General features: G+C 40.0%; 1 protein-coding gene across 2 annotated transcripts in view; it reads right to left on the bottom strand.

The window, feature by feature from the left end:
* Positions 1 to 2,665: 2,665 nt before the first annotated feature.
* Positions 2,666 to 22,414, bottom strand: part of PPP3CA (protein phosphatase 3 catalytic subunit alpha) — a 316,752-nt gene continuing 297,003 nt past the window's right edge. The window contains exons 11-14 of one of the 2 annotated variants that reach the window (XM_032763032.2): positions 17,967 to 18,051; positions 10,274 to 10,371; positions 7,569 to 7,598; positions 2,666 to 4,396 (exon numbers count right to left, since the gene is read on the bottom strand). In XM_032763032.2, coding sequence (XP_032618923.1) covers positions 4,200 to 4,396; positions 7,569 to 7,598; positions 10,274 to 10,371; positions 17,967 to 18,051 — 410 coding nt within the window. In that variant the 3' untranslated portion in view covers positions 2,666 to 4,199. The remainder of the gene's footprint in view (positions 4,397 to 7,568; positions 7,599 to 10,273; positions 10,372 to 17,966; positions 18,052 to 22,414) is intronic. The other variant, XM_032763033.2, reaches the window with a different exon arrangement.

Raw genomic sequence — 22,414 nt, 5'->3', positions numbered from 1 at the left:
CCTAGCAACAAAAGTGGGCCTGAGCCAGAACACTCCAAATTCTGGAAAAATTGGATGAGATGTTTTCAGTTCTGGTCTAACAAATACAACTGCAGCATGCACAGTTCTGTGGGGCCACTGGACAAGGTTTAGAAACGGTTAACACCTAGTAGTGACCTCTCAAAATGCTGAAAAATTTACAAGGAATATTACTATGTTATTCACAACATGTACATAAAGAGCATTAGGAGAAACAAACCCTTTTCCCTATAGAAGACATATGGTGGTTGGAAAAAAATCAAATTTTAAATCTTGCTGTTAGCATCAGCCATTTGTTTTATTATGGCTTATGCAGTAGAGATCAAACTACACAGGGCCATATCGTGGGTATACTGCAGCTATTTTCTGCCACACCAGTATAATTTGGTCCTAAAGCCAGTGTAAACAGCCCATGGAGAATCAACTCATTCTAAGGGAATCCTTCAGTGGCACAGACCTCTTACTCCAGGCACTCCTCTCTGGCAGCTGGTGCATCAGTGAGAAAAAAACATAGCTGGAGGGAAGGGGGTTGTCAGGCGAATATGTACCATGGTGACCTTTGAATGGCATTTTTAACCACTTCGACAAGTTTGCAGGTGGCATATATTAGAATAAACCTCAATCTGCTCGAATCTGGTGCAGAGGGAATCAATCCTGCACAGAGCAAAAGCCATCTTTGTATGAGCCTGCACACACTCTGAGACTACAGTCTATGCTTTGCTTTATGCCACATCCATGAAATTGTGTCTGCTTTTGAATTTAAAACACCTCCCAACAGGGAAAAGTGCAGGGTTTTTTAAATAAACCTTCACTACTTTGCAGTTCTTTGTTTTCCTGTATTTTCATTGCCAGTTAGAGAAGACTTGTAAACTCACTGACTGATCGGGGGCATTGGCTGTTGAGACTGAGCTCACTGATAAGGTGCATAGTCTGGTAAATAAGCATGGCTGGCCAGGCTAAGAGCTATATTGCAATTTCATGCAAACTTTCATATAATTTTTTGTAAAGACCATTTGATGATAATATTCCTTAGAACAGATGGATTACTACCCTCTATTCCCCTCTTCTTTGAAGGACTTATTTTTTCTTATCATGATCTGAGAAAACCAATTATAGATTTATATTATTCTTTTTGCCTTCTTATCACTGAGTCCTGGATATCATGGAACAGCTGTGATTTCATCATATGTTTTATTCTGCCAAATCAATAGGAAACATGGTGAATGGGGAAAAGAGACTCATATTAACACAGACCTTTTAGTGTTAAGTGAGACACCAAATCAATGGTTAATAATGGCACCTCAAAGGAGAAGCGATGCAATATTGATGACCATTGCTGTCATGGGCATTTCCTGCTTGAATAAGAGCACAAGAGACTCGGAAGTAGAGGAAAGACGAAGGACACAAAAATGAGGAAGAAGCCAAACAGAAGGTTTTAAATTTCATATGTTTGAACAAAATGAAGGTTTTAAATCTCAGCATCTCAAAGAGTTCTTAAGTGTCATTAGAAATTACACTATTTCAGCTTTCTAAGTGCAGAATAGAACTAACTAGGAACATGTCTAAGGCCTGGTCTACACTAGAGGGGGGATCGATCTAAGATACCCAACTTCAGCTACAAGAATAGCATAGCTGAAGTCGATGTATCTTAGATCAACTTAGAATCACTTACTTCACATCCTCGTGGCATGGGATTGATGGCTGCCACTCTCCTGTCGACTTTGATTCCGCCTCTCGCCGAGCTGGAGTTCAGCAGTCGACGGGAGAGTGATCGGAGATTGATTTATTGCATCTACACTACACATGATAAATCAATCCCAGATAGATCGATTGCTACCTGCCGATCCGGCGGGTAGTATAGACATACCCTAAGATTTGTCTGTTCAACTTTTTCATTTCTAATATGAGAGAGATGCTCTTCACCAACTGCAATTATATCTTCAAAATTTACAAGCCAGAACAAAAAAAAAAAGATTTAGGATTTCATGTATATTTTTTTTTAAATGATCAGAATAGAAGAAGAGTATCTTCATGTTCTACTTCAGGGTTAATTCCATAAACTTTCTGTCGATGTGAATTTCTATTCAGAAATCTGAAAAAGAAGTGTTGCTTTGCTTCAACATAGAAGGCTATGTCAACAGAGTGTAATCAGAACGTCCAGCCTGGATACAATGCAGAAATACACTATCCGTTGCCACATGCTAAATCTGCAGTTATGTTAGCTGGAAAGAAGAAAGTGTACTGGAAATATAAGACAGTAGAAAGAGCAGTGAAATAGGGCACACAGTAAGCTTGTCACATTGTCTGTCAGAATAGTTGCAGTACACGGTACACAGTGTAGGAGAAAAACAACTCGACTTGGAATTTTGGGGAAGCCCGCCTCTCCCCCCGAAATATTGGCAGTTTTCAGCTCTTTATTACAGTTGAACTGTCCAATAACTCTGAAACGACTTGGTAATAAATTATTTTGTCTTTAGTAAAAGGATGACCTTTCATTAGACGTTTCAAAGCATTCTGTGGCATTCTCCTAAATGAATGTCTTTTCTCCTATATTAAAAAAAAAAAAGGGAAACAATGAGAATAAGGTGTGTGTAGGAGCATGCATGCTTGCATACTTGAGAGATTCAGCCACAGAGAGAAAAGCACCTTAAATTCATGCACATTTTTATTGAGTAGTAATATAAAATGCTTTTTTCATTGTTACAAGTGCATGCTTTGATTGCCAACATTTCAGAAGTCAAATTACAAAGGCAAGGCTGTAGGCTGTAGTGAATTACTTGGGCACTTATACAATTGTTAAAAAATATCAATGGACTGTTTTGTTTTTCTTTTTCAGAATGAACCAGTTGTAACCCGTAACTGATATACAAAGGGAAAAAAGTGAAAAAATTACACATTTTGTGGCACATGACAGAACATAACAAAATGACTAAACCATTATGACATTAACAGTTATCATGCATTTAGAGTTTCACATGTAACTACAAACTTATTTAAATTTCACAAGGTTTGCTAAACATGCTAACCATCTAATATGTGCACTGACAAGCTTATGTTAAAAACTTTTTAAGAATACTCTTCCCCTTAGATTTTTCAAAGCTCTTTTTGATTACAAAATTTCAAAGGCATTAAGCATTTTTTTTTTTTTTTTTAGAGAATATAAAGTACGCCAGTATACATACATTTCCAGTATAAGTCAGACCACTAAGCGCATTACAGTCCCATACAGGCCTATACAGCCAATTTTTTTTCTTAAAAAACATGCATAGGCAGATTTTTACAGAATATAGATGCTTTTCACTGCACTTAATATGGTGTCTTGTTCACTATACTTAAAAATGCACCACTCAAATATTTAAATTCAGCAAGCCACAACCAAGACTTGATTTACGAAAAACTGCCCCCCAAAAAACAAAAAAACCCCCCTAAATATAAACAGCAAAAAAAAAAAGATAAATGTTAGCATTATTCCAGTTTTTTTTTTAAAGTTGAAGAAAAAAGATATTTTCTGCCAAATTAGTAAGATAAGTGTTATATTTAAAGAAGGGCATTGAAGCACACTAAAGAAACCTGAGGTAAGCATAATCTGTACAAAATTAAACTTGTCCTTTTTTTTTTTTTTTTTCTTTTTTGGCATTTTTAACAAATTTCCAACATTCTGTTTTTATATTTTTAAAGACTGCCTAATTTATTTCATAGCCATTGTCTGACAAGAGTAGCAAAACATTATCAATAAATAGTCCTTATTTAGTTTGTACATCATTTTGTTAAAAATGTTTTGATGTCATCCATATTTAGTGCTGCAACTGTAAACGTACAATAGTTAGTAAGAAATTAGACAAAGTTTTCATGTCCAGTAACATAATAAAAGGCCTTTCAGTAACATATCTAGAAGTTCCCAATGCAGTAGGAAAACATGTTCAATTCCCCTAACTTTGCAATATATACCAGCATTAGCTTTCATATTTCTATAAGCATGTTAAAGGCATATCCAAAGGAGGTGTTTGGCCCCCACCCCCCACCCACCAAAATAAAGTTTACTATCTCTTCTTAGACGATATTGTAAACTGACTCAACATCTGGCTCCCAGAGCAAGTAAGCTAGTATCAGAGGCAAGAACATCCAACTGTTGATGTGCAGCAATCCCATCATGCCCTGCAGCTAAAAAAAACAGGAAGTGGTCACTGAATATTACTGCTGTTACTGCCATTGCTGTCAGTGCCATTAGTCTCTGAGGAGATTGCCTTGTTGATGGAGTTAAGGTTGGCATCAGATGGCATGGCATCTCTGCGTGGAGGCATCCTCTCATTAATTCGATCTAAGCCTTTGGCTTCTTCAAAACTAGTGATCTTATGCTGTGGTGAGAATCCTTTGATAGCTAAATAAAGGATTATTAAAAAAAAGAAGGAAGTTAGCAAGTCAAAAACTGTTAGTATTTTATCAATTTATCAACAGTCAATAACTGAGAAATTCCCCCACTGTGATGAACAAAATGACAAATCTGACAGCACAAGAGACTTCTTACCATATTGAAAAAAACCTGAAAAATTAACAACCAATGTCTATCGCAAACCAAATGTCTTTCAACAAGATTAAATTCCAATTTTTTTTTTGTCCATTTGAGTTTGGCTCAAAACATTATGAAGCTGACATGAAGCTACAATTTGTAATTATGAGCATTGCTCAAGGCAAAACGACTATCTAAACTTTGTTCTAATAAATAAAAGCCTTACAAACATTGTGTCCAACCTTAGCATCCTTACTTTGGCAAACATCCCATGGACTTTCAAGAACTTATTTTTGGAGTAAGGACCGAATAAAGACCTACATACTGTGCCAATCAGAAATCATGTATGGCACAGAGTGATCAATTTGATGGATACACATTAAAGATATCAAACAGGGATAGTCCTATAATCCTTTCAGAATGCCTTACAATTTTTCAATCATGGATGAACTGCTCATGTGTTACTCAAGAGCAGTAACTTTCCTTGTCATCATCTGGGTCCTAGAAATTAATTTGGTTAAACTGGAGCAATTCAGTATGACATGAACTAAAAATATCTGTCTTCTGGCATATTGTTCCTCTATACATTGAAAATATATCAGCATAGGACCCAATAACTGAATTTAAAAAGTCAATGAATCTGTCCTTCAGCAAGTACATTTCATTGATCTCAGCAGGTGTCCACAAATTAGGCAAAAGTATCTTTAGAATCTGATACAACTATTGTATTACAGGACTTATTTTGGAGATACATCTATTTAAAATAGAAGAGAAAAAGGCAATGTAGGCAAAGAGTTGTTGACAGCCATTAATATAATGGATTGTAGCCTTTCGTGCCTTTTTCTCATCTATTCAAAATCAAATCAATTTACCGTATTTCCAGAACGTTGGTTGCGTTTTTATTATATTTCTGCCTTAACATGCCATATAGCAGAGATGGTGTGTTAGTACCAGGAACCTGCAAACTTGCCAGGACAACAAAGTAGAGCAGTTTGAGAGATAAACATTTCCCCCCCCAATCTGACCCAACAGAACCACACCCTACCAAAAAGAAAAGTTTCTGTAAGTTCAGCTTCCTCTCCCAACTCTGAAGCGGCTAGCACTTTTCTTCTTAGTACCTCTTACAAAAAAGTCCCTGGTACCAACATACCACTCACTGAATTTTGTGGGGAGCGTGGAAAGCAGCTGTCATGCTGAAATTTTGCCAACCATTCCTGTGCAAGTGTGTGCACTAATTTGTTCCTCAGGATTCATTTCTTTAACCAATTTAATGGATGTTTCATATTTCAAGTAAACTCTGATGTGTATGTTTTTGGTTTTTGTTTTTTTTTGCATATACTATTTTAACATATACTAATTTAACATAATGGTGATTGCTCAATTGAATGGGGAGGAGAAGTGGAATGAGGGCAAGGCCCACAGCAAAGCTTCTTCTTTAATTCCACCCCCAAAATAAAGATGTCTAATGAACACCAATGCCAAACCCTTAAAAAAAGTTTAATGGATGGGTTAAAAACTGTGTTAAACTGGAAATCTTGTCTCTTCTTCTGCAGCCTGACCCTTCAAGGTGCTCAGCCCATTGGGAGCTGTGGATGCTGATCATCTCACAAGATCAGGCCCCGGTGAACAACTACAATGATGCTAGGGGAAATAATCTTTTATCCGGTATTTGCTTGCTTTATTTAGTAAAAATATGTATGGCTACAGTGACTAACCAGCGATAATAGCAAATGAAGGAATAACCTGAAGAATGAATATTCCTGGAATGGGGCTTGCATTCAGTCAGTTTTATTTCAAGCAGACATATTATAAACCTTAGTGCTGAAGAATGTGCTCTGCTGTAGTTGCTGGTCAGACAACGAGTATTAGCAGTTGACACTGAGAGTATACTAAACACGACACATAGTCACAGAAATCACAGAAAACAGCCAAACTGTCAACGAGAATGCACACTGCAGATTAGGATTTGCCAATAGGAATAGATAATTCCAACATAAATAGCAGCTCACTCACTGCTATTTAGAAAGCAGTTGTATTTTCTCTTACTTATTTTGTTCTACAATTATGTTCACTGCTTTACACAGATCAAAAACCAAATTCAAATGGCCAAAATAGGCACTTTTAACATCATACCAAAAGACCATGACAACAAGATTTTTTTTTTTTTTTTTTTGCTAAAAAGTAAACTATTTTTTAGGGGGGCAAGAACAAAATACAACTGAAAAGAATTTTGTTTTAAAGGGGAACTTTAAAATTCTTCTTCCAAAACTTTTATTACTGATTGCATACTGTATATACTTATTTAAATATAAAGTTAGATTTTAACAGTATGGTTAATAAAATTGCACGTGGATTAAATTAAAAGGATCACCAATAAAGCACCAAAGTTTGCAATACTGAGCATTCATAAATCTTCTGAGGCAGCCAGTCTTTTTAGATCCGTAGCTTAGATATGCTGGTGCTAATGGTTGCTCTAATATAAATACCCAGTACGTTAACTGACACTACCAGAAGAAACGGACATCTTGCAGACAAATGTCTCATGTTGTTTTACTTTTTAGAGAGACATAAAAAACATATTGAACTGTACCAAAGAACCATTTAAAATTACTTTTTTACTAGTGACTTCAGCCCCGCCACCCCAACCATGTTTATAAAGTTGCGTTTTTTCTTCTTTATCAATGATAGCAGAAAATGATTTGAGGCAGAGAAATGATTCAGCCCTAAGAATACAGCTTATGAGCTATGTGTCAAAGAGCATTTACTAACAGCTGCCGTGTCCCTGCCTCTTTCAGCTAAAAGTCCCCACGTGATGCTACTCAGTACTTAGTTTAATGTACACAAATTAGAACATCATTGTACCTTTAAGAAAAAAAAACACAACAAAAGACTTTCCCCTTTAAAGCAAGTATACTTTGGTTAATACCGAGCCACAATTGTTAGCCCACACCCACACACTCTGTACAAGCTACAGCAAAATGAATACACCCAGCAGAGCCCTTATCTGTTGCAGCAACAACAGAAAGGGGACTGGCCAATTTACCTTCATCAGCCTCAATAGCCTCAACAGTCGCTGAAGGGAAGAAAGGGGGTAGCAAAACGAATGAGAAAAATGAGCAGAGGATTTTAACTCTAAGAACAAGTCAGCGAATAGCAAAGGTACTAATAACTAATGTTACTGTCAGTGCTGGATTTCGGCACAGAAGACAACACAGAAATGCTACACAAGGAACAGAAAAAGTGTACTTTGCAGGCTGATTTGAGCTGTAGAAAATATTTTGGGAAGCTGAAGGATTCACAAATTAAACTTTAAGAAAAAACAAATTTGACAAGTTTTCTTTTAACTCAAAGAAGTTGACAAAAATGGTTTTCAGCATTGTGCATCTGGCCTCCACAGTGTGCTGTAAAACTACTGCAGCATTTACCACAAAATGTGTCAAAAAGGGCGGGCGGGAAGTGGCATAAAGCCAGCAGAAGAAATTCACACCATTTATTATCTCAGTTTGGAGAAAACTAGTTGCTATTAGTACTACACAGGACTGAAATGTCATTTAAGAGGAAAAGGGCAAAATTTACAACTTGTAATATAAACATTTGTTCTCTTGCCTGACTTAAAAAACCAAAACAATACAAACGGTGTCTCTTTTACTTGCAAGTTAGCTCAGTATCAATGCATGTCCTGGCTCTATCTGCTAACTTCCCTCATTATCCGAGCATTTTAAATCAGATGGTACTTAATACACCGTTTAAGGCTGCTGGTAGCAAAAATATAACAGCTTGGTCAGAAAAAGAAACTTTTATGGTTAGGAGGTTGCTGCTCTATAATGTACACCGTTGTTGCTCAATTTTTGCAAAAAAATATCCCTATTAAAAATAACCAGTCAGTTTGAATTTGTTCTTACAGCCAGAGACTCAGAAGCTGAAGTAGTCAGGAAATGCAATCAAACATGTTGATTGCACAGCCAAGATATTTATTAAGAAAAGTTGATAAAAAGGCTACTACTTTAGAAAACAGATTAAGAGTCAAAGCTTTTAGCTTTTCCCCTTTCCTTCAACCTAAGATGATTTTTTTTAAAAAATAAAAGTAATTTTTTTGTAGTTATGTTAAATATAGCTTGATATCAAAGCTAAGAGATGTATATTGTCATCCTGTTGCATGGAGAAGTCACCCGTGGGAATCCACACACACCACAGTGAGCCTGTATCTTGGCAGGCTAAGAAGTAAGAGGATAGTAAATCAAGGGACTCGAAAAACAGAAACAAAAATGAAACAAAAACTAAAAGAAATATAACGACTGTGGTTAGAAATTAAGATGAGTAACTGGATCCAAAGTAGCACTGACACATTAGAAATAAATAATGACTACTAAAATGTGTACTTCCACAGAACTTATTGGTCAAATATTCCGTTAATACATATAGTACTATGAAAATGTGCTAACAAACTATGTAGATATCAGAATAGTTGGTGAATGGTGTACTGTATGTTAACTAATGTAACAGATTGTGTATAGGAATGTTTTACTAAGCCGGGATGCTGCAGTATGAGGGATTTTCCTTTTAGCCATTTTAACTAGATTTTTTTGGCAACACTCTAAGTTAGTTCGGTTCCTAATTTTTTCACTGGATGATGATAACATTTTCCTTGGACCAAATTCTCTGACAAGTCTAAAGAAATGATGAAAAGAGCCTGGATAAAGACCATAATTCTACTGAAATGGGCATTCTGATGAATCATATTGCAGCATTTTCAAAGCAGAACATTACTCTGTGTAACACACAAGTCACAACCTTCTCCCCTCCTCCCGCCCAAAAACAAACAAACAAACAAAAGAACCACACCACGGAATACCTGAATCTTCTAGGTAAGAGAAAAGAGACAGTAAAGGGAAAAATACAAAGAGAAAGAATACTCCAGGAAGGAAACAGGAAAATAAGAGGCTGAGACTGTGTTAAATATATAAAGTGAATTTCCATTTCTCACATATATTGACAACAGAACTATACTATAGAAATATAAAACATTCTTAGGTGCCTGGCATATATTGAATGATAATAAACAAAAAAAGAGAGCATATAGTAATATTAAACACTCCTTTGCAATTCCAAATTCCAAGAGGAGTATTACATCAAAGGTATCCCTGCTATATACTTACAATATCCCTATGACATGTCTTGCTACAAAATTGCGAAGAAAAAGCGTATTGTGCTTGCATACATAGCGACCAGAGTATTAATAAATCCCTTACTTCAGATTCATGCAGATTGTGAAATTGCTTTCTTTTCTGTACCTCTTACATCATCATTTAGAATCCTCAGAAGATAAACTCCAATCCTAGAACTATTTTTTGGTGATTCTCAATGAGGAAGGAGAAGATAGACAGAATACAGTTTGATTGTCATTATTTATGCTGAATTTGCAGTACTGCGAATAGCAAAAGCGTTTTTATAGTCTCTATTTTTTTTTTATGAACTGTGTGGAATAGAAAGTACCTTTATAGGTAATACTGATTTATCGTGTTTGTAAAGTTTATTTTCTGATTTCTCTCTGAAAATCAGTGGGACATCATAAGTCTTGAAAAGTGGCCTTATAAGAATTACTCACAAAGGAGGAAGTACTACAAACCATCTCTTTTATTTTGTACTTTAATTTTCTCCTTTGAAAGATTGTGATTATTTTTCCTTGGCATCTGCAGTTCAGTCTGTCATTTTATACATGTAATGGCACACAAAGACAAACATGCTCACCGCTTTGCAGAGTTTGCTTCCCTCCAGAGAGTACACCACTGGGCAGCATTCCTGTTGGAGTCAAACCTTTCAGTGTCAGCACACTCTCACTCTCTTCTCTGTAGAGGGGAAAAAGAAAATCAGTATTTTTTCTTTTCTAGGACTGGAACACAAGCGGTTGGACTGAGGAAAATACATTCAACAATACAAGTTGCATCCTCATCTTAGTTCCATTTTAATATTCAGTCTGTCTTTGCAGGGGGCAAAATTCACCCTTGTGCAAAGGGCCTGCATGAGGCACCCCTGAAGTCTCACTTATGCCCTACTTGAGGTTTCAAGTGGTGTATAGGTCTTGCACAGTACCGGATATGGGCTGTTATTCAGTTAATAAACGTAACTTGGGCCTTAGAAGTATGCAAATATATACAGACACTGTAATGTTGCTGTAAACCAGGGGTGGCCAAACTGGCTTGTGACCCACATGCGGCTCTTTCACAGTTAAAGTGCAGCTCGTGGAGTGCCCTGCCCCCCAATTCTCCACCTACCTGATTTGGGGGGGAGGGAAGAGAACTCAGGAACTCTGCCCTACAGCAGGGTGGTGGGGTAGGGGCTTCTGCCCAGTGGGGAGGTGGGTTTCGGGGCCTCAGCACTGTGGGGTGCACCCACCAGGGCTCAGGGCTTCAGCAGGTGCAAGGCTGAAGCCAAGCCCTGGAAGGTGCCTCCTGCAGGGCAGAAGCCCCAAGCCTCAGCAGGCAAGGCCCGGCTCTCAAACTTCTGAAGATTGTCATATGTGGCTCAGAGGATCAGTAAGTTTGACAACCCCTTCTCTAAGCCATCAACATGGGAGCAGTGGGACAAGAGGAGTAATAGCATTTGTTAGCAACACATTTAACCCCTTCCTATGCTACACTCTCCCAAATCAGGGCTTTTTTAAAGCATCATCTAGCCTATTAGCCAGGGACGTAATCAGTTGATTGTCAATTATTATAAGATACCCAGCAATAAGCAAAAGCATTACATTGATGGGAAGTTTTAGTCTTAACTTCACCACTGCTACTGTGACAATGACAGTAAATTAGCTTAGTTCATGCACTCAAGGAAAATCATTTTAGGAAATCTGAGGAGTGAGTTTTGCAGATTTCCAAATATAGAAGTGTAAAGTGTATCATTTTGAATGCAGGAGGAACAGCATAAGGAAGAACAACTTATCACAATGACTGAACAGCTTGAAAAGAATCTCAACATTGCTTTAAAGAAGTATAATGTTGTTTGAATTGATACTTGCTTTTCAGCAAAAACTGAGAACTGCCCCAATTTCTTTAAGAGAAGCAAATTTTGATGTATTTTTCTTTGAAATATGAAATTACGTTAATCTGATGGAAGCCAAAATGCACACACACAAATGCAGAATTTGGCCCCAAGTGCACTAGACGGTAATGTATTTTTTTCCACTAACACCAAGAGCTATGAAGTATTGTTTTTGTTTAGTAATAATGCAGGGCCCATAGATTTCTGTATTTAAGAGCTTGTCTCTTTCCCCTGCAGCATATACATTTTAGATTCTATTTACAGACTGAAGATTATGCAGATTATTTTCATGATTTAAGAACCCAAGTCAGATTCTCTTTTCCTTTATACTCCAATCAGGGCACAAGCAAAGGTTTGAATGTCAAGCAGAATTAACACAGCATTTGTATCACATTAAAGGGTTTTAAACACCAAGCAAGGTGGAGAGCCCTCAGTTGATAATCTATTTCTAAGATAAAATTCATAACCTGCGTTTTGAATTGTCACTTTGCCTCATTTGTGATTGATCTTGGAAAAGGATTCCAATATTTCTTATGGATTTACCTTTACAGGGTGTTTGTAAACAGTATTTTTCTGCAATTTCTGTTTTGATGAATTAAGAATAAATTGGGTATTTCTCAAGCACCTACTGTAACACAGAATTTTTTATTTTTATTTTTTTTGCTAAACCTGAATTTCAGCATAGCCTTCTTTTCCTGCTCAGGTATTTTATTTCCACCATAAAAATACGATCACAAAAATATAACTCACTTGACATTATTTATGTGGTCCTATCATGAAGTACTGATGTCATGTAGAAATGGTGGCACTTGTGCCATTATGTGATCTATCCTAAACCTACCATTGTATGATGACTTTTTCTTAGGGAAATTAGCAAAAGAGTGAAATGCCATTTTATTCCCTGATTTTGAAGTGTTAATAACCAATGGATCTTATACTTTATGAGCTTCACATATGTGGAAAGCAGCTTTCTATACAAGTTATGTCAAAATGGCAATATGTCAACTCACCTTCATGGTGTATAGCTAAGAAGGTTATGGCTATTCTGGCTCATAAGCTGATGATCCAGATGTGTTCATACTGTGAGTGAAGTGCAGTAGTATATGATTTTCTGGATGTCTAAAAAAGGCTTTTTTGGGAACTAGCTAAAAATAGTTTTAAGAGGCAGCAGAGACTTAAATAAGTAGAAGTGAAGATCTCTGTGCAAAAAAGACACCAGAAATCGGGGGTGGTTCCAGGTCCTAATGTGACCTCTACCAACTCATGTCCACAAAAGAGTGGCAGATCTGAGGCAACTAGGGAAATATGGTCTAGAAGAAATTACTATAAAGTGAGTACACAATTGGTTGAAAAACCATATTTAAAGAGTAGTTTATCAATGGTTTGCCATCTAACCAGGACAACACATCTAATGGAGTCCCACAAGGGACTGTCCTGGGTCCAGTACAATTCAATATTTTTCATTAGTGATTTAGCTAATGGAGTGAAGAGTATGCTTATAAAATCTGTGGATGACATCAAGCTGGGAGGGACTGCAAGCGCTTTAGAGGACAGAATTAGAATTCAAAATGACCTGGACAATTTGGAGAATTGGTCTGAAAACAACAAGATTAAATTAAATAAAGCCAAGCGCAAAGTAGTACACTTAGGAAGGAAAAAAAAATCGAATGTGTAACTACAAAATGGGAAATAACTGGCTAGGTGGTAGTACTACAGAAAACGATCTTGGAGTCTATAGAGGATCACAAATTGAATGAGTCAACAATGTGACGCAGTTGCAAAAAAAGGTTAATATCATTGTGAGGTGTGTTAACTGCAGTGTCATATGTAGGATGTGGGACTGTGAAGCCTCCGGTGGAGAGCTCTGTCCAGTTCTTGGGATGGGGACAAACTGGAGAAAGTCCAGACAAGAGCAACAAAAATTATAAAAGGTTCAAAAACAATCTAGGAAGAAAATATGCAAAAATGGGTATGTTCAGTCTTGGGAAAAGAAGACTGAGGGGGGGACCTCATAATAGACTTCAAACGTGCAAAGGGTTGTTATAAAGAGGATGATGATCAATTGTTCTCCATGTCCATTGACAGTAGGACAACAAATGATCAGCTTAATCTGCAGTAACTGAGATTTAGGTTAGATATTAGGAAAAACTTTCTAACTATAAGGATAGTTAAGTATTGTAATAGGTTACCAAGGGAGGTTGTGGAATACTCACCATTGAAGGTTTTTAAGAAAAAGGTTAGACACAAACACCTGTCAAGGATGGCCCTGCCTCAACATAGAAGGAAGATTTAGATCAGGGGTCAACAACCTTTCAGAAGTGGTGTGTCAAGTCTTCATTTATTCACTCTAATTTAAGAGTTTGTGTGCCGGTAATACATTTTAACATTTTTAGAAGGTCTCTCTCTAAGTCTATATTATATAACTAAACTATTGTTGTATATAAAGAAAACAAGGTTTTAAAATGTTTAAGAAACTTCATTTAAAACTACATTATAATGCATTTGTGATCAGTTTAGTGCAGTGGTTCTTAACCAGGGGTGCACGCACCCCCTGGGGGTGCAAGATGGCCTTTCTGGGAGTGTGAGATATGCCAGATTTTTTTAGAAGGTAAATGATCGAAAACACAAATTAAGCACAGGCATGTAGGTACAACTACTTTGTTTCATCAAACGTATGTATTTATTAATATTATACATGTTTTAATGATTACTGTAATATACCAAGTTTTTACATTTTCAAGTTTTTAAGCTAATTGTAGTGTAATTTTTGATAAGGGCTGCAGAGTGCTGGGACCAGGCCACGAGCAGATCCCTGGGCTGTCTGCCAGTACTCCAGGCTGGCAGGAGGGCTGAGCAGGGCTGGAGGCCTGGACCCTAACTGGCAGGGGGCCGGGGGGCTGGAACCTCAGACCAGCAGCGAGGTGAGCAGGGATGGCAGCTGGTATCCCAGGCCAGCAGCAGGCTGAGTGGGGCTGATGGCCGGGACTCTGGTCGTCAAGGTGCTGGCAGCTGGAACCCAGACCTGCAGTGGGCTGAGCCACTTAGCCCACTGCCGGTCTGGGGTTCTGTCTGCCGGTTCCTGCCAGCTGGGGTCCTGGCCACGAGCCCCGCTCAGCCTGCTGCCGGCCGGGGGTTCCGTTCACCCAGGCAGAAGGCGGGGCCAGCAGCCGGGACGCTGGCTGGTAGCAATGTGCCAGTAAAAATCGGCTTGTGTGCCGCCTTTGGCATACATGCCACAGGTTGCTGACCCCTGGTTTAGATTATGTTTTCAGACCCCTTCCAGCCCTACATTTCTAGGATTCTATTCACACAGACAAACTGGCTTCCATATGCTGTTTATTGTGATTGTGTTATCCTAACAAGACCTTAAAACACAAGGTTGTTGTAATGTTCAGTGTCACTCAGGGCTAGATTCACAGAAGGATCTCGGTGTTTAACTGCCACTTCAGGTGCCTAAATCCCAAGCCCTACTGATATTCACACAAGCCTTCTCAGCTACTACGGAACTCTGTAGGTACCTAAACTTGCTGGCTGCCTAAATGTTTCTAGTATAAGATCACTAGGTGCCTATGTTTCTGCCTGTGCCCAGGCATGCTGCAGTCTCACATTAGGCATCCAGATGCCTAAACCCCAGTGTGATTCATGAACTGGGGAAATAGGCGTTCCTCTGCCTAACTTGCTTGTGGAGCTTGATCTGGTAAGTGCGCTCTGAGATTGCTTACTGGATCGGGCCCCTGCAGGTGAGCTCACTCAAAAATGGCTGGTAGAAGGAAGTGGTGCCAGGGGGATTAAGAGGACATTCCTCATAACTTTTTAGCCCAGTGGTTAGGATACTCATCTGGGATGCAGGAGACCTTTGGCTCAAGTCCCTTCTCTGAATGAAGGGGAGAAGATAGTTGAATAGGGATTTGCCACCTCTCAGGTGGAGTGCCCTAATCACTCCTCTGTAGGGCATTCTGATATCTCTAGCTGCTCCACTGTAAATAATGAAAGAGTGTTTGGAGGATAGAGAGAGCACACGTATGTTCAAGCATGAGAATGGCTCTGTAGCCTGGTGGCTGGAGAACTCACCTGCCAGGTGGGAGACCAGGACACAGTCCCCCTTGCTCCAATGACTTTTTAAATTATTTATCCGCAGTGGAACAGCTTCAACAGGAGAGTCTGAGGAAGTCCCAAATCAGAATACCTCACAGCCCAGTGGTTTGGGTTGCTCCAATATCTTCGTCCCCTCAGCTGGAAGAGGGGAGCTTGAACTAGGCAGTCTCTCATATCCCAAGTGAGTACCCTAACCTCAGCGCTAAAGGTTATGAGGGAAATCGTTGATGTCCTCCTCCTCTTCCCTTTCCGCCAAGAATCCCAAGCAGAAGGAGGCACCTCCTGCAGCTCAGACTTAGGCAACCATCCCCCCAAGAGGGGCAGGGCTTAGGACACATTGGTCTCCTCAGCATCACCCATGCCAGCTGAGGCAGGGAGCTGCCCAGCATGCTGGTTTTTGTGATACTCTGACAGACCTACCTCTCCCTAACCATCGTATAGGGAGCCTAAGCACCTAACTCAGGTGTTGTGGGTTACAGTGGTTTTCTACATGCCTAAAAATGTTAACTGAGAACCTAGCCCTCAGTGCTTAAGGTGCTTACCAACAGATCTGCTTTATTATGACTCTGGTTCCAATTGGCTGTGGATAACAAGAGCTTCACAGAGCCCCACCCAGATTCTCTGTCTAGGAAGCTCAGCCCTTAAAGGCATAGTACTCAATACCAAAGTTGCATCTGCTCTTTATGAATATTAAAGCTCCAGACCTGAAAAGCACTGAATTGCTCCTGCAAGGAGCTGAGTGCCATCAATATCCACTAACTTCAACATGCTCAACAGCTTGAACAACCATGATTTCCCATCCTTCTGTACCATTAGTGTGCTGTGATCTTCCAGAGATACAGAAATGCAACCGTCTCTGATGCAGAAGGCAATAGAAATGAAGGTTGGTCTTGCTTTGAGCAGGGGGTTAGAACAGATGACGTACTGAGGTCTCTTCCAACTCTAATCTTCTATGATTCTATGAAATCTCTTGTGGATATATTTCTTTTAAAGTAATTTGGAATCTTTGTGATGAAAGATGTACACGTAAGGCCAGGATTTTCAAGCGTGCTTCAAATTTTGCCCCAATTGAAATACAATATTTAAAAGGGGGCTGGTTTTCAGAAAGTGTTCAAACTGTGAAAATTAGACATCGTTAAGGGGTCAGATTAGGTACACAAGAATTGAACCACCTCCAACTGAGCACCATTAGTTACTCTTGAAGTCTGTACCATACAGTATAAATTGTTAGTGTGTTATTAAATACCAAATAAATCAGATGAGCATCCAATATCAAACTCTTTTGCAGGTTTTAGTCTAGACTTTTATTTAGCCTGTTCCATCTTAAAAGATGCTCAGAAACATAAGCTGGCTGCCACAGAATCTACTCCTGGAGGTTATGGTATGAAATCCTCTGTCTCAATATGCTATTTAAGACCCTGATTCTGAAGTCTGCAACATGTGGGCCAACAGCTGTGCCCACACTGCCCACTCATAGTAAATTGCAGGTTTCGGGACACAATCAAGTGATTCCAGTTAACTTCATCTATAATCTTGAGCGTAGCCTTCAAATAATATTTGTTTGTTTTTTTGCCAGTCATACCTCTTACTTGGAAAAAAAAAATCACATCAAATGACATTAAAAAAAAACACACTTGAAAAAACTTAAACATTTTGTATTAATTGCAATAGCTATAAAAGGATTGCAGAAGAGCAACATTTCATTGCACGAAGAAAAATTCCTTCTGCTGAGAGGAAAAAAGTGAGTTTTCCAGAAAGAGCTGTAAGAATAGCACTGTACTGTATGTTTTCTATTCTGTTTAGAAACGTCAGCTAGAAAGTTCTAAACATTAGGCAGCAATTAGTTCCCCCTGCTCATGTGTTATTGGAGCAGTGGAGATCAAGGGTAACAAGTTGCTATTGTTTGTGTTCATTTCCTGGAGTTTTAGTTAAACGAACCTGATGCTTTCATCTTTAAAATATTCACAGTAGCAGCAACTGAAATGGGTGACAAAGTGTGACAGGAGGCTTCCTCTTTAATGAGACACGTGTGATGCTTTGCATACTCTGCATTGAACTTTCCTAGCCAAGTGGCTAACAGAGTGAACTGTTCTTAATAAAAAACTCTGGATGTTGAGAATTTTAAAGGAAGTTTAACATAAGTGCGCGGAAGGGACTTGATATTTCAGAATATGAGCAATTGACTGTTCACAGATATAGCACTTTACAAAAGGGCTCAATGCATCTTGTTTGATTGGCATGCTGAAGCATCAAAAAGTTACTAATTGGGCAACGATACAGTGTTCTGGCAACTTAAACGAAGAAGTCCTACCTCAGGACAGAGAACACTCTGGCCATCTTTCCTATTGCTCGGATCTTGTTCCTAATAACCTCCTTTCGAGCTGCAGCTGTTGCTCCTATGTAAAAAAAACATTAAAATAAAAGGTAGTAACTCAAACACTAGATCACCACTTTGTATTTTGAACAGAAGTCTTTTACAAATCTGATGCATGTCACAGTATATTGATAGTAATTGGCTCTATCTTAGCACAGTTTGCCAAACTAAAGAGCCATCTCTGTAAGGGAAGTTTAAAATCCCGATTTTGGTAATTTACAGTTGAAAACGTGTCCATCACTTCTGGACACTCCAGCCATCATATTATAAGTCCCTTGAGAAATGCATGTGATTATTTTCCTGCTATCCATTAAAGCAGCTTGGTTCTCACCCCTGTAAATTCATTTTGTGCTTCAAAAGTTGGGAACCTCACCAAATCATGGTAAAATCAAGGTCCTGAAAAACGAGTCAATCAAGGTGCTAAAAACAGCATTGAATTAACAACAATATCTGCACCCTGAAATATCTTCAAGGTTTTATTTAGAAACAGTTAACAAAAATGACACAGCTTACATGTAATTCTTAATCTTGCTATTTGAAATGAAAATAAAACAATTCATAATTATGGCACAGCTTCATTAGACATAGCAAAATATATCAGATATTATTAGGCATATAGCACATATTTCAATTTGTGGCATCTGTCCCTGGGATAAAGTCCGTTCCTTTGCTTTTGGATATCTGTAACTCATTCACTCTCTATTCTTTTTCCTTCATTGCTATATTATCTAATATGCTGCTACAGAATATTTTCTGGTATACCTCTACCTCCATATAACGCGACCTGATATAAGGCGAGTTCGCATACAACGCGGTAATGCTCTGACACGCTGCTCTGAGGAGCCAGGGCTGAGGAGTTGGATAAGGGTCAGAGGGTTTCGGGGGTGGTCAGGGGCTCTCCCCAATAAGGGTCTAGGAGGCAGGTGCTGTGGGGGGCAATATTGGGGGCACCACAGTCCCAGAGTGGCCTGGGGATTAGCAGGAGCAGCCCACTCTGCTTCCCTCGCCCCGGCCCCAGCTGTGTCGCTCAGGGGAGGGGGCTTGTGAGAAGGGATCCCCCAACCACACTCACCGGGGGAAGTGGAGCAGCCCGGCCCCAGCCTGCTCTGCTAGCGCCCAGCCATGGCGTTCCACTTCCCAATGCAGGTGAGTGCGGGACCTTTCCCCAACCTCCCCCACCCCAGCAACATGGCTGGGACTGGGGCTAGATAGCTCCGCTTTCCGCCGCTGGTGAGTGTGGAAGGCATTCTTTCCCCAACCTCCCCGCACTCACTGACAGTGGGAAGCAGAGCAGCCCGGCCCCAGCCTGCTCTACTCCACCAACTCCCAGCTGCAGTGCTCCGCTTCCCGCTGCAGGTGAATACGGGGGGCGTCCTTTCCCCAACCTCCCCGCACTCACTCGCGGTGGGAAGCGGAGCTCCACCGCTGGGAGGTGGCAGAGTGGAGTGGGCTGGGGCCACTTTGCTCCATTTCCTGCTGCTGCCAGTGAGTGCCTGTTAGGAGGTGGGGGTGTGCGGATAGGGGTTGGAGCAGTCAGGGGACAGGGAGCAGATGGGTTGGGTCCTGGGGGTGATTAGGGGCAGGGGTCTCTGGAAGGGGTGGTCAGGGAACAAGGAACAGGGTGGGGCAATGCAAGTTCGATATGACACGGTCTCACCTATAACGCGGTGAGATTTTTTGTTTTCCAAGGACGTGTTACATCGGGGTAGAGGTGTACTCCAAATCCTGTTGCCAAAACCTATATGCTCTCACAATACCAGGAAATACTGAGATGAAGCAGCCTCATTACACTGTTACATATTACAGCATATTACATTAAGGGCTTGTCTACACAAACAGTCCACTGCAAGCTGGGGTGAAACAGATGATTTCTTCTATAAGCGCACTTTATGAACGGACACAAGGGATACAGGTTGAGCCTTTTGGGGCCTACTGATGAAGAATGGGGGAAGGGAAGCCTGTCTGCATTCATTGCCCTTCTCCTTTCCCACTCCTTCAAAGTTGCACCCACATCCTGAAGTAATTGACTGAGGAGAGCAGACCAGTTGCTTACATCTGAAGGCATGTGGGTGGGGAAGGGAAAGATCACCAAGCCACAACAACACACCACACAAGGTGAAGGAAGGAAGGAAGGAAGGTCTGAGTGTGCAAATATGTTCAGGTCTCATTTAAGTGTGCTGGCAGCACCACTATAGTGAAGGTTGAAATGAGCTTGCCATTTAACAGCAGATTTCTCTAAGTGCTCTAACATGCATATATATATTGAGATTTCCTTGAAAATAGCTGCTTCTCATTTGGGCCAGGTTAGGGTTAGTAGTACAGATTTGGGGTAATTTGAGCAAGGGAATCCTGAGATACAGTGCCCCTAAAAAAAAAGACAGTATAATTTCCAGTTAACTTTCCTTTTTTTTTTTTTTGCTCACACCTGTGGTTCAAACTACTGCACTGGTCCACATCACCTGATACCACCCTATTAGGTCTGATCTCAGCTAGCATCAAGTGCCACATTGAGGAAGAAACCTGCTAGAAGTTACTCAGGGTTAAAGATAGCTCTAGAAACGGACATGAGCCTGGGCCATGTGCTATACTGGATGATTTGTGAACACTCTGCAGGACTGCTGCTCCAAGGGGGACAAATGTGTGTACATGGGCCCTCATGTCGGAGTCACTTGGTAGCTGAAGGCAACATGCTGTAGTCGCAGACCCCAAGGAATATGTATTTGAATCCTGCCCTTGGCAGATTTCTGAGAATGTCTGCTGGGCACATTTCTACTTTTTGCCTGTCTTTTGCTTTGGGTTACGAGCTGCTAAAGAGCTTCTTTGGAAGTTAAGCCCCCAAAACAGCGCTTTCTCTTTACGAGTCAATATTTTAAAGTGCTCTGAAATCCACATTCATGTTAACGTTGTTTTGATAATTACAGTACTTCCACTAGGCCAGGGTTAGAGTTAGTGGTGCATCTTTGAGGTCATTTAATCAAGTGGTTCCTGAGACTTGATTTTAATATTTAAATTGCTCTAAAACTTTCATATGGTCTTGAAAACTCGTAGGTAGCAACGGGAATTAATATAGCTATTGTAATGCAAATTGAGAGTCACTTGATCAAGGGTTCCAGAAATGCAGCCATTTGCTTCCTCTTCACTCCCCCATTCCATGAGCTTTTCATAATTTTCGAAGTGCTCTAAAATCTACATGCAGAGGTATATTTCTTAAAATTGGCATGCCAAAAATTGAGGCTGGAAGAGAGCTTGCGATATAAATTTGGGGTTATTTGACCAAAAGTGTCCCAAGACAAAGCCTCCACAGAATGGACTTCTTTTGATATTCAAAGTACTCTAAAATCCACGTACACAGTGAGATTATCTTGAATATCACAACAAGGGTATGCTATGTGATTCAAATTTGGTGTCATTGATTAAGGAGTTCCTCAACTACAACTGCACTCAAAAGATCTGATGTTAATATTCTAACATTGCTCCTAATTGCTCCGAAATCCACATGCTTAGGGAGCTGGTCTTAAAATTAATATTTCACACCAGAGGCAGGGGTAGATTTCTGAAGATGGGGGAAGTGAGCATGTATTGAGATGAATGGGGCAATTCACAGCTATGTTGCAGTGGGTTGTGTAAATTCCTGTCCCCCTACACTAGCCCATGAAGTAAATTAAGAAGTCTGGGGCTTTCCCTCTTGTCTTCCATGGTCTCTCCACTTGGCAGATGTGCTCTATAGCCCTTTGGTTACCACCTTCCCTCCCCTCCACATGACCCCTCCAGCTCTAGTAGAGGAATGGCAGAGCCAGGAGGACAGAACTAATAGCTGAATGGTGGTGAGGTGTTCCCAGGAAGATCTTCTCCCTTCTGTTCCCCACATACAGATGCCACTTGGTTATGTCCCCCACACTACCACTACTTCCTCAAAGACAAGGGAAATTCACTACCCCAAAACATCATTAAAACAGAGGCTGACCACCAATGCCATGTATGGTTCCAGAAGCTGAGTGCACCTATATTTAAAATTCTGATGACCTCATGAAGTAGTTAAGGTAAAAACAACAAATCTCCAAAACGGGGAGATACAGGATTAAGGCAACATTTCCTTTATCAGCATACCAACATGGCATTCTGTCCCCCTTTCAGCAATGCCCCAATGAGTCCCTGGTGGAGATCATATAACAGTACCCATCCCAAACATTTGGAGGACAGTGTGAAACATATACAGACATAGTGTGGGGAAAACTCTCAGGCCATGTCTTGACTAGGATAAAGATCAAGATTCAGTACAACTTACTTTCAACCACTTTGCCTGGTCCAATCAAACCACCAAAGACTTGCCTGGTGCTAACACCTATTCATCTGTGTCTTAGGGATTGCCTTTGGATAGTCCTGAC

The sequence above is a fragment of the Chelonoidis abingdonii genome, chromosome 5, assembly GCF_003597395.2.
Source record: "Chelonoidis abingdonii isolate Lonesome George chromosome 5, CheloAbing_2.0, whole genome shotgun sequence".
NCBI lineage: Eukaryota > Metazoa > Chordata > Testudines > Testudinidae > Chelonoidis > Chelonoidis abingdonii.
This window is presented reverse-complemented; position numbering and strand designations above follow the sequence as displayed.